The 12,229-nt window shown below is 40.2% G+C and overlaps 1 protein-coding gene across 6 annotated transcripts in view; it reads right to left on the bottom strand.

Moving 5' to 3' along the window:
• The window catches only part of HDAC8 (histone deacetylase 8), a 199,857-nt gene that overhangs the window by 111,381 nt on the left and 76,247 nt on the right, over positions 1-12,229 (bottom strand). For 4 of the 6 annotated variants that reach the window (XR_011499883.1, XR_001399070.3, XM_014847580.3 and 1 more), the window contains 2 exons: positions 4,420-4,592; positions 1,886-1,980 (listed from right to left, as the gene is read on the bottom strand). Coding sequence is in view for 3 of the 6 variants with exons in the window: in XM_014847580.3 (XP_014703066.1) it covers positions 1,886-1,980; positions 4,420-4,592 (268 nt within the window). In the remaining 3 variants the exon portion in view is untranslated. Of the gene's footprint in view, positions 1-234; positions 896-1,885; positions 1,981-4,419; positions 4,593-6,460; positions 6,517-12,229 lie in introns of those variants that run through there. The other 2 variants (XR_011499882.1, XM_070502936.1) reach the window with 2 other exon arrangements.

Raw genomic sequence — 12,229 nt, forward strand, 5'->3', positions numbered from 1 at the left:
GATTTACCATCTGTTGATCTGATTACAGAGGGCCACAGGATACTTGTGTGCAACTACGTACCGTGGCACAAAGCTTCTATATGCCTTCACACTGCGTAGTCTGTTTTTGGCAATTTTCATAAAAATGTTATCTTATTGTACCTGGAAGACTGTTATTTCAATTTTCCTCTTTGTTCCTTCTTGGATGACTCACATCTCTTATACCAGAAGGATACGACAGAAGGGATTCAAAAAGGGTTTGGACAAATTTATGAACAACAAAGTCATAAATGTCTGGGTATAAGAAATTGTTGGGAGCATGCAAAGGGGAAGGAGAAAACTTCATTTCAAAAGTTCCTATTATGTGCCAAGAGCTGTGTGTTAGGCACTTGACATACATTACATCTCATTTAATCTCACAGAATATATCCGTATAAAGACAGGACATGTCTATCTATAAGGCCAAGTCCACATCCATTCAGGCACATAGCTTCTCCAGGTACCAGAGGCGGTATTCATCTTTACTAAAATTCTATCAACCTTTTAAGACAGATGAATCTATGGATTTGCCTTGTTTCATAGGAACAGAACACTCATTCTCAATTCAGGCTTCTACAGCTTGAAACTACTTTTTGACATAACTTGATCAGTTTTTAAAGTCTCAGTGCTTTAAATTACAATGCAATCTGAGATATTCCCACAGCAATAACAGCAATTACATTTGTTCACAAAAGTAATTTGTTCGCTTACCTTTATGTTTCATAAAGCTTCCAAATACTGAATAAAGGTAAGTCAAGTCAAGAAAAGAGACTTCTATTAACCCTGACACCAGCAAATTGTCTCAAATTATAGCATGCCTTCTTTTTGTATTCTAGATGCATTGAGTGGTTTTTCTGAGATACATATTACATCTCATCTGTGGTTAGAAGAAAATTGGAAGGAAATTAGTTTAAGTTGTTTCTAATTTTTTAAAAAAATAATAGTAACTTTAAAAAGCATAAAGCTCCCAAGTGTACAGCTTCTGCATCTGGCAGGAATCAAAATGTTATAACCAAAGTATCGTTTCTACTCCTCGGGAAATGGCTTGAGAAGGCGGGGCTGCAGGTCCTGCTTCATTATTATAAGTTATACAGTCTAAGACCTGCAGCTACACATCCTGATCTGTGATAACATGTTTCCTGCTGGGTCGGGGGGGCGGGGAAGAGAAGGCGTACACCTTCGGATAAGGGATTATCAACACACTCACAGGTCCCAGACAGCTTACTATTAACCTGTTCTGGGAAAACTAGAACAGACATCTTTGCCTTGGAAAACGTAAAGCCCATCTCACGTGACTAAAGACAATGGCAAGGGTTCAAACGACATGTTTCACACTTTGGATGGTCCCGCCCCAGCCTCTGTGTGCCTCTAATCGCTGGAAAAACACCAGACCTGTCTTTGTGGGGATTATATGTTTCTTAAATTTTATACTAGTCGAAGAAAACTGAGAGACCAGGACTACCACCAAAGGACATAGGTGTGACATACTGCCTATGGGACTTTTTAAAGATAGATGAGAACGCAGCTTGTACATTTTAAAAATTGCCCTTCCTTTCTTGAGGCTAGGGGATGAAAATATGTATATATTCCAAAGACTTCTTTGTGTGAACAGGTGACCCCTTCCCACAGTCTCTGTAATTAATTGAGAAATTAAAGTTGGTTGGCCTTTGAGATCTCTTGTAAAAAAAGGCAGAAGGTCTTGAATATTTTGGAACAAGAGTCCACTATTCTGCCAAGACAGTGTGTTATTGTTATTGGAGTGTCTCTCAACAAAACGGTATTGAGTGGCGAGGACGTGATTTTGATTAGGTGGAATGACTCAGCTCTTCCCCTTAAAGAAGAGAGGACTTGTCAGAGCCTTACTTACCTCATGATCTGGGATCTCAGAGGATAGTGTTTTCCCTAGGATGACCCCGGTCAAGTATGTCCAGCATCGAGCTGTGTTGGCAAGGTTATAGCCGCCTGTCTCCATCAAGAATTGTGAAGTTAGGAAAGAACAGTCACAAAACAGCAGAAGAGGGAAGAGGGGTAAGGAAGGAGAGAAAAATGTTTTAATAAAAGGGCTAAAAAGACAACTGCAACTCGTAGAATTTCACCTAAACATCCCTTTATGATATTTGTGAACCACCGAGCGGGTAGACTTTAATGGACCAGTCAGACCATGAACAGTGTGGAACTGGGAAGTCCAAGGCCCACAGAGATTCAAGAGGCCCTTATCTCCGAACGCACATGCACCCCATGACTCCAAGCTCCTCAATCCCATTAAGAGTCATCGGCAAGACTGAGATCCCTGGAACCTGGGTCTCTTGAGGTGACTGACCCAGCGTGAGGGTTTCTGTGATGAATTTTGCAACAATTCTATAAAATGACTGCTGGATGTGATTTGAATGTTGAAACTATTGGCAGATACAGCCCTAGAAAAATCCAGGAAAGAGAAAAGGAAAATGCTGACAGGAACCTACTTCCTTCTTTTAATATCAGCATTCCTTTTCTTCACAAAACACAGGCCTAGTGGCAGAGATCAAAGAGAATGAGATGAGGAAGGGACTGCTGATTGACGCTCTGACCTATCTCGTCAGGTCCTGTCACAGTCACCCAGCAGCCATACTACACTGGCTAATAATCAGCATATTTTTGTGCTGAATAGATGTGTTCTGCCATGCAAGCATTAGAACATTGGCCTTTAGCTAAATTCCAAGAGTGTAAGGATAAAATGGAATGATTTCCTAACCTCAGTGCAGCCTGAGGGAAATAGAATCTGATCTATTTTAGGTAGAGTGATCACAAAATTTATCATCCAAAATGGTACATTTTTGAGAGTAAAAGGGGACACTACTAATAATTACACTGGGATAACACATATAAATTTGGACATACGGCCACCCTTTTCTTTCTACTCCTTGAAAGATGAGGGATGCTGGGGCTTCTGGAATGTGGCTTTTAGGCCTCAATGGGGTCCACTGAAGCTTGAGCCATGGCCATTCCCACTAATTGTCTATGTGTTATTGGCGGTTGAGAATTTAAGTGAAATATTACAGGTATTACTTTAAACACTCCTGAGGTGGAGAATCTGAATTTATAAGATGGACTTATTGGGCATGATTATTTGATTCCAAAAAGAGTCACTACAGGTTTTAAATAGTAAGCTCTCTCTGGTGCAAATACAATACGATTTGATTTGCAAAAACTCCATTTATGCACAGGCCTTTCCAGGAGTACACGTATTGCATAAGAAGAGTTATATATTCAAAAGCCAAAACTTTGGGCTGAGAAAGCAAAGAGGCTTTGAAAATGCTAAGTAAAGGCTGTAGCCTCAAACAAAAGTTGAATGAGCACAGACGTACGTTGTGGAAAGGGCGTTCGTTCCTTCTCCCTACCTGTACCTGGATAGCCATCACCATCTTTAGTGCCATCAAGGAAAGCAATATGTCATGCAGTACCTATCAATTTTGCCTTTTCCCTGAGTTGAAGTTAATACATTTCTTGCCAGCTTTTCATAAGAGCTTGTCTCTTGTAAGCACTTTTAATTTTGATCCCTCTAGGGTTGGAGGCTGCCAAAGGACCAGGCTTGTGGATTTGTGTTGAATGCTCACTCAGTTTTATAAGGATTTCCCATGATCTCCTCTAATTTGGTGTTTACAACAGGTTGACAAAAGCAACAAACTATTAGCTGTTTCATAATGCACATATTTCAAGCTCAATCTGCTTGATCATGTTGTTTTAACACACCAATTCATTCATCCCATGAAATAAAGATTGTGCCAGATAGACAGAGGATTCTAAGCAAGGCATCTTCAAGGTAGCTGAGATTGTGAAAGGTCCCTTTCACAAATGTGTAAATGCTTCTATTAAACAGACCCAGCTTTCTGTTGGTTAAATAATATAAAACATCACTATACGCCGAAGGCAAGAATGCCCAAGAGACTCCTTAGATCTCTCATTTTTGCTTTATTGTAACAAATCCATGCTTTTTAAGGGGAGGAGAAGTCATTTCTGAATTCAGCTTAGATATTTAATTAATTCATATGTTAGAATTTTAGTGGTATGTTTCCAAAAGATGATTCTTAGAACTGAGCATCAAAGACTATACTGAGAGAAGATGGATCAAAGTCCACTGAGCTTAACATCTTCTATTCTTAATAAGATCTGATGTCACCTTTAACCTAAGGACCTTTGCTTCAGGAATTAAAACTCAGACTTCAGAGTGCCAAGGAGTCACCGCACATGCCAAGCTGAGGAGAAGTGTGTCAGAGCACTTCCTTATTATGCTGAACTCTGAAGGTGGCAGAGTTCATTGACCACAGGCAGGTAGCCTAAGAAAGCCAAGTTTTCCTCAGTGTCCATGGACAAAACGTGGAGGAAGGTCAACAAATTCTCCTGGTGACCTTCCTGTGTACTCACCTCCTCCCAAGATGAGCGTTGCCAATTGCCACTGAAGGATGTACTTAAGACACTTGCCAATTCCCACTGGAGTCATGTTAAAGGAGCACATGGGATCCCCAGCTATTGTATCAGCTCCCAGCTGTAAGACGACTGCTTTGGGATTAAAGGCTATGTATACCTCCTTTAGTACACTGTAGAAAAGAGAAAGGATACAAAATGTCAGAAAAAGATAGGTCAGTTTGGTCTAGGAGTGGTGGTGATGGGGCCAGTTGGAGGTATAGATGAATCAGCAAATAGTGCAGGAAAAAACCCCAACTTGTCAAACTCATCAAACTTTCCATCTAAAAAGGCTGAGTCAGATTGCATGTAAATTATACCTCAATAAACCTGACTTACAAAAACAACTGCCCCCTACTTCTACCCTCCCCAAGGACTGAATTTGCCCTTCTGTTTTAGAACTCAGACTTCCTTTAAATTCATATTAATTTAACTTCAACAGCCATAGGACAGAGTGTACACTTTTACTCCATTTTACAATCTGGGAAAATAAGACATATGCATCGAATCGTTATTAAGGATTATTTGTGGTAATTTAAGACTATCAGCATACTTGGAGTTTATCACCTAGTTATTGATGGGGGCTGGTGAAGAGAATTATATGCTTTGAAAGCATAGATGTTATCAGCTTACTTTTTATTACACTAAAGGACTTTTGGGTTATGAAATGCAGCCCTCTGCAATTTGTATGTAACCAGAGTGTTATTGGGCAGGGAACCGTAACAACCGATCCAAAGTTATAAATCTGAAAGCACCCTAAAAACCAAATTGTACTGGGTAATAATGAGCATGATTTTGGGTAGAATCATTCAATGCTATCAAATCAATCTAACAGCATTTTTGACAGTTAGAAGCCTTATAGATGAAAAGGAAGTAGTCAATGTGACAGATGACCTCAGTCAGGCTTCCAGTATTATCATTAATTGAACGCTGACAATGTCCAGAATGCATTCCTAGGAGTTATAAGATCCTTGCTCTCAAGGGGCTTACAATCTACTTCCCAGACAAAACATACACCAGTCCTCAGGGGCCTCAGTGACTCTTACAGAGACATATAAACAAGTGCAAATTAACATACTTCAGAGTTGAGAAAATGCAGAGTCAAAAAGTGATCAAAAATGTTAGGGTTAATGACTCCTTCACAATCAACATGTCAAATTATACCAGTGCAGCAAAAACAGAAAAATTCCAGATCCTTCTGAAACTGCAGAAAGAATTCAGGGATATAAAATGCTGTCCTCCCAAGTTCATATGTAACCAGGGTATTGAAACTATGGCAAAGTGCTCAGCTGCAGAGGCATTCTTTGACTCAAAAGATGGTTTTGTTTTGATTTCTCATCTACACAGACAAATATTGAGTGATTGTGGAGATTATGAGACTATTATAAAACTTATGACATATGATCCTCAATACAGGAATACTCGGGCCTATTCTCTCTTTCATGTGCTTATCTCCTGGGTGCAGAAGGAAGATAAGCCACCTGAATAGTTAGCCAACATTTATTGAGCATCTACACGTACAGAGCTCCATATTAACTGCTGCCAGGAGACACAGAGAAAGGCATGATTTCTGTTCTAAAAAGCTCAATGGGGAGGAGGAGGAGGCAAGCAAGACTAATGTTTTTCCATTCATTCTTTCCCTCACTTTGCACACACTTACTGAGTGCCCTCTGTGTGTCCAGCATGTAACTGTACAGATGCTGCAGGAACAAAGATGAATATGGCACCGCTCTTATCTTCATGCAGCTCAGAACAGAGGGGAAGACTCAGACTACGTCAATAAATAATCAAAATACAATGATAAATGAAGCATCAGGGATGGCATAGAGGAAGGAGTAGTCAACTTTTCCAGAGGGTGTTAGAAAAGGCTCCAAGAGGTAACTCTTGACTTAGGTCTTAAAAGATGAGAACTACCATGAGCTACCTATCAAAATGGCTAAAATGAAAAATAATGATAATATTAATTGCCGGTAAGGATGTGGAAAAACTAGATCATACATACCTTGTGGGTGGGAATGTAAAATGGTATAGTCACTCTGGAAAACAGTTTGGCAGTTCCTGTCAAAACTAAAAATAGACTTACCATGCGATCTAGCAATTGCATTCTTGGGCATTTATTCCGGCGAAATTAAGACTTATTTTCATATAGAAACTTGTACATGAATGTTCATAGCAGCTTTATTTCTAACAACCCAAATTGGAACTCAGATGTACTTCAACAAGTGAATGGGTAAACGAACTGTGGTACCTCCATACCACTGGAATATTGCTCATCAATAAAAATAAACAAACTATTGATACACGCAAAAAACTTGCATGGATCTCAAGGGAATCATGCTGGGTGAATAAGGCCAATCCCCAAATCTCTACTACATGATTCCACTTATACACCTTTTGTGAAATAACAATTAGAGGGCTGAGGAACAGATTAGTGGTTGTCAAGGGTTAGGGAAGGGGGTGGCCATAAAAGGGCAGCATGAGAGAGCCCTGTGGTGATGGTACAGTTCTGTATGTTGATTGTGGCGGTGGTTGTGGTTATGTAAAGCTACACATGTGATAAAATCCCATAGAGCTACACACACATGAGCGCATGTAGAACTGGTGAAAACTGAAGCAGCTCTGCGGATTGTACCAGTCAGCTTGATTTTGATGGACTATAATTGTGTAAGATCTCAACGTTGGCGGGGGCTGGATGAAGGGTGCCCAGGACTTCTCTGTACATTTGTTTGCAACCTCCTGTGAATCTATGATTATCTTGAAATAAAAAGTGAAAAAAAAGATTAGGAAAAGTTTACAAACATGTGGGGTGAAGGTAGGAGAGCTGGGAGCAGGGATGGTTGTGGGGGTTATTGGTAGGGGACTAGGTTCAGAGAAGGAACTGCACACACAAGAGCGTGAAGGCTTGAAACGGAGTGGTGGGAGTGAGGCTAGTGCAGTAAACAGGGGTTAGGGCACTAACGGCCAGAAATGCCAGGCAGGCTAGTGAGCTTGGACTTTGACTGAGAGGGTATGAAATGTCTCAAACATTGTGGGCATCTATGTGTGTGTGTGTGTCGGGAGCACGCTTAGATTTACATTTCGAAAAGATCTGACTATAGCATAGGATACACTGAAGGTTATCAGGAGGCTTTTGCAATTGTCCAGGCCAGTGTCAGCAAGGTTACCGAGGAAGAGATGGATTTGGGAGCTATTTCTGCGGTAGAATTGATAGGGCGACACGTACTGACACGCAAGGAAAGCATATACATATAACATTCATGAGTGTTTGGTACTAAGAGAGCGGAAAGCATAAAGGAAGGTAGGTATTTCTGGAATAGTTGTTTGAAGGATAGTCAGGAAGGGAAGACATCCTCAGGGAGTTCTGATGAAGAGGGCTCTGGAGGGGTAATTGGAAGCTTTGTGACAGGTAGGGTATTTTTTTTTTTAATTAACGTTATACAGGTAGGGTATTTTGTACCCAGTGAAAACATTAAAGCAACTGGAAGTGAGGACAGCTTGCAGAGGGCTACACTGTGGACACTCAAATTCAAGACTGGAAGTTTTTGTTTGGCTTGATGGTCAAATGGGAGCCACTGGAGAAGTATGAAATAAGTACTGATGTTGTTGAAAAATAATGCTTAGGAACTTTGATTTTTGCTGTGGCATATGAGGCCAAAGAAAGAAAGCCTGAAGGCAGAGCAGTCGGCAAAAAGGGTATTTAAGTACTCTAGGCATAAGAGCAACAGGAAGCAAGATAAGCTAAATTTGGAAAAATTGAGAGGGCTAGGTGACAGATTGGGTTGGGGGGGGCGGTCAAGGGAGAAAACACTGTGCTCCATTCCTCCAGAATTCAGGGGAAAGGGAAAGAGAAATTGGAATATTCCTTTTCCTGTTACTACTTCCAAATCCAGTATTCTTCCCTCTCATCAATCTCTCCTCTTTTGAGGTCAATGTAATTTGCTCATAGTATTCAAATACTGTCAAAGTTCTTACCTATAGAGCCACAATGTACTCTTTCACCTCCCTTGAGGATTTTCACACCTGATTCACAATTTTTCTGTCTCTCCCTTTCCTTGTCATCATTCCCTGCAGTTCAATATTCATTCACTCACTCAAGTCTTGATTCAAGCACCCACTCTTCCCTGTGCCACGCACCGGAAATACAGAAATGAGTTAAGCCTCAAGAGCTTATAATCCAGTAGGGGAAGAAGATGGAAACAAATAAATATGATGTGCTATATTATTCATTTGTTCATCCAGCAAACATTAGCTGAATGCCTGCTACATACCAGGCACTAGGTCGGGCAATGGGCTCGACTGAACAAGAGACCTGCCCCTTCCCTGTGACCTTTCTAATTCTCCGACATCACAGTTTCTTCCCCTTTTGAACCATAGTGATGTCCACCTGCACTACACTTTAGTCATCCTTAGGCACAGCTGTGCTCCGGGGTGTGATAAGGAAGCGCTCGGAATCGCTCCACTTCTAAGACCCTGAAATCTGAACTACTTTTTCTGTGTATAATTTTCTGTCCTTCCATGTTTCCTCCATTGAACTTTCTCTTTATTCGCATTATAATTCCTGTTTCCTAGTCTTTCTCCTATTTTCAAAGTCCATCAGCTTATCTTTTGACCTCATTTGCTTCACTACTCGTTTTGGAGAATATGGTTAGTCACTTCAAAAACTCTTGGGGCTGGCCCCGTGGCCGAGTGGTTAAGTTCGCGCGCTCTGCTACAGGCGGCCCAGTGTTTCGTTGGTTCGAGTCCTGGGCGCGGACATGGCACTGCTCATCAAACCACGCTGAGGCAGCGTCCCACATGCCACAACTAGAAGGACCCACAACGAAGAATATACAACTATGTACCGGGGCTTAGGGGAGAAAGAGGAAAAAAATAAAATCTTGAAAAAAAAAAACTCTTACTAGTATACTTAATTCCCTCACACCTTTGTCATTTTTGCCTTGTTAATCATTAAGGCCCTTGGATAAACCACACTGTCAGAACTTTCCGTTGTATTCTGCTGGAGAAAGCTGAGAAATGGAACCAATTGCTTCCTCTACAGTTTATCCTTACAACTCCAATTCAACAACTCCATAAACATTTATTGAGTGATGAGCATGTGCCATTCCCTCTGTGAAGCTTGGCAATCCTTCGCTTCACCTCCAATTGGTAATTACATTTCTTGAAGCATCTAGTCCAATTTTTTAAAAAATACAAATATAATGAAAGTATATTCTTGATGCTAAAAAAGTTAAATATAAAAGTCTATAAAACAAAAGTGAAAAATCCCTCTCTCTCCATCTCTGCTCCCTCTCCAGAGGTAACTGCTGATTCCTTATACATGGCTTCAACCAGCTCAGTCAAGTACGAGGAAGAAAAGGTTGGATGTGTCTCTTTCTAGATCAAACTTTTTCCGCCTCATACTTGACTGAGCTGGTTGAAGCTGTGTGTAATAAATGCCTTCCTCTACCTCTTTTCTTTACCTGAAAATGTCTTCCCTCATATTCCTCCTCTTCCTTGAGGCTAATTTCGTCACCCAGGCACTAGATCCTCTTTCCTGTTGCTCTAAGGGCCTTGTATTACCAATGAGCTCTGTCTTACATCTTTAATCTCTGCTTTCCTACTGATTTCATGCCTTTAGATTACAAGTTGACCATCTCCTCCTCCCCTTCTCGGCACTGCCAGATTTATTCATTTACTGGCCACCTATACTTACTTTCTGCAATCCAGTTTCTGATCTTACTACTCTCCTGAAACCGTGCTCTTGAAAGGAGAGAGACCTCTGGGTCATGATATCCAAAAGCCTTTTCTCTGTTAGCTTTTTCAGCTTCTCAGAAGCAACTGACAGTTGATACTGCTCAAAAATCTGCAGCTGGCCATTAATGGCTACAGCTCCATTAAAAAATATTTTTAAATCTTTTTAAAAAATAACTTTATTGATATTCACATACCATACAGTTCCGCCATTTAAAGTGTCTAACTCAATGGCTTTTAGTGTATTCACAGAGTTGTGCAACCATCATGACAATGAATTTTAGAATATTTTCATCATACCAAAAAGAAACCCTGTACCCATTAGCAGTTACTAGCCATTCCCAACAGTCTTCAATCCGCAGCCCCTGGCAATCACTAATTTACTTTCCATCTCTATGGATTTGTTTAATTTGACCTTTCTTATAAATGGAACTATATAATATGTGGTCTTTTGTGACTGGCTTCTTTCATTTAACATAGTATTTTCAAAATTCATCCATGTTGTAGCATGTATCATACTTCCTTTCCATGGCGAAATAATATCCCTTTGCTTGTATATACCACATTTTCTTTATCCATTCATCAGTTGATGGACAGTTGGGTTATTTCTACTTTTTGGCTAATATGAAAAATGCTGCTATGAACATTTACATACAAGTTTTTATGTGGACATGTTTTAATTTCTCTTGGGTATATACCCACAAGGAGAATTGTTGGGTCAGAGGCCGGCCCATGGCCGAGTGGTTGTTTGCCTACTCCCCTTTGGTGGCCCAGGGTTTCGCCAGTTTGAGTCCTGGACGAGGACATGGCACTGCTCACCAGGCCATGCTGAGGTGGTGTCCCACATGCCACAACTAAAAATGCACAACTATGTACCGGGGGGCTTTGGGGAGAAAAAGGAAAAATAAAATCTTAAAAAAAAAAAAAAGAATTGTTGGGCCGTATGGTAACTCTATGTTTAACCTTTTGAGGAACTGCCAGATCGTTTTCCACAGTTGGTTGTACCATTTTACATTCCCACCAGCAATGTATAACGTATGAGGGTTCTAATTCTTCCACATCTTCACCAACACTTGTTATTTTCTGTTGTTTTTCTTTAATTACAGCCATCCTAGTGGGTGTAAAGTGGCATCTCATTGTGGTTTTGGTTTGCATTTCACTGATGACTAATGATATCAAGTATCTTTTAGGCCATTTGTATATTTTCTTTAGAGCAATGTCTGTGCAAGTCCTTTGCCCATTTTTAAATTAGGTCATTTGTCTGTTTAATACTGAGTTGTAAGTGTTTATATATTCTAGATATAAGTTCCTTATCAGATACATGATTTACAAAATTCTTCTCCCATTCTATGGATTGTCTTTCACTTTCTTGAAAGTGTTCTTTCAAGCACAAAAGTTTTTAATTTTGATGAAATACAATGTATCTATTTTTTTCTTTTGTTGCTTGTGCTTTTGGTGTCATACCTAACAGAGCATTACCTAATTCAAGGCCATGAACATTTATATCTATATTTTCTTCTAAGAGTTTTATAGTTTTAGCTCTTACATTTAGGCTACTTAGACTTAATCTTTGCATATGGTGTGAGGTAAGGGTCCAAGTTCATTCTTTTGCATGTTGATATCCAGTCGTACCCATGCTATTTGCTGAAGAGACTATTCTTTCTCCGTTTGTCTTGGCACCCTTTGTGTAAAATCAATTGACTATACATATTTCTGGACTCTGAACTCTATTCCATTGCTCTATATGTCTATCCTCATGCCAGCACCACACTGTCTTGATTACAGCAGCTTTGTAGTAAGTTTTGAAGTTGGGAAGTGTGAGTCTTCCAAACTTGTTCTTCCTTTTCAATATTGTTTTGGCTATTCTGGGTTGAATTTCCATATAAATTTTAGGGTCGGCTTGTCAATTTCTACAAAGTTAGCTGTAATTTACAGCTCCATTTTGACTATGCCGAATCTGTCATCCTACCTCCTCCTCTATTCCCTGTCTCTGCTGATGATACCCCATCCTTTCAGTCACCCGTGTTCAAAACTGAGGTTC

This window comes from Equus asinus, chromosome X (genome assembly GCF_041296235.1).
Source record: "Equus asinus isolate D_3611 breed Donkey chromosome X, EquAss-T2T_v2, whole genome shotgun sequence".
NCBI lineage: Eukaryota > Metazoa > Chordata > Mammalia > Perissodactyla > Equidae > Equus > Equus asinus.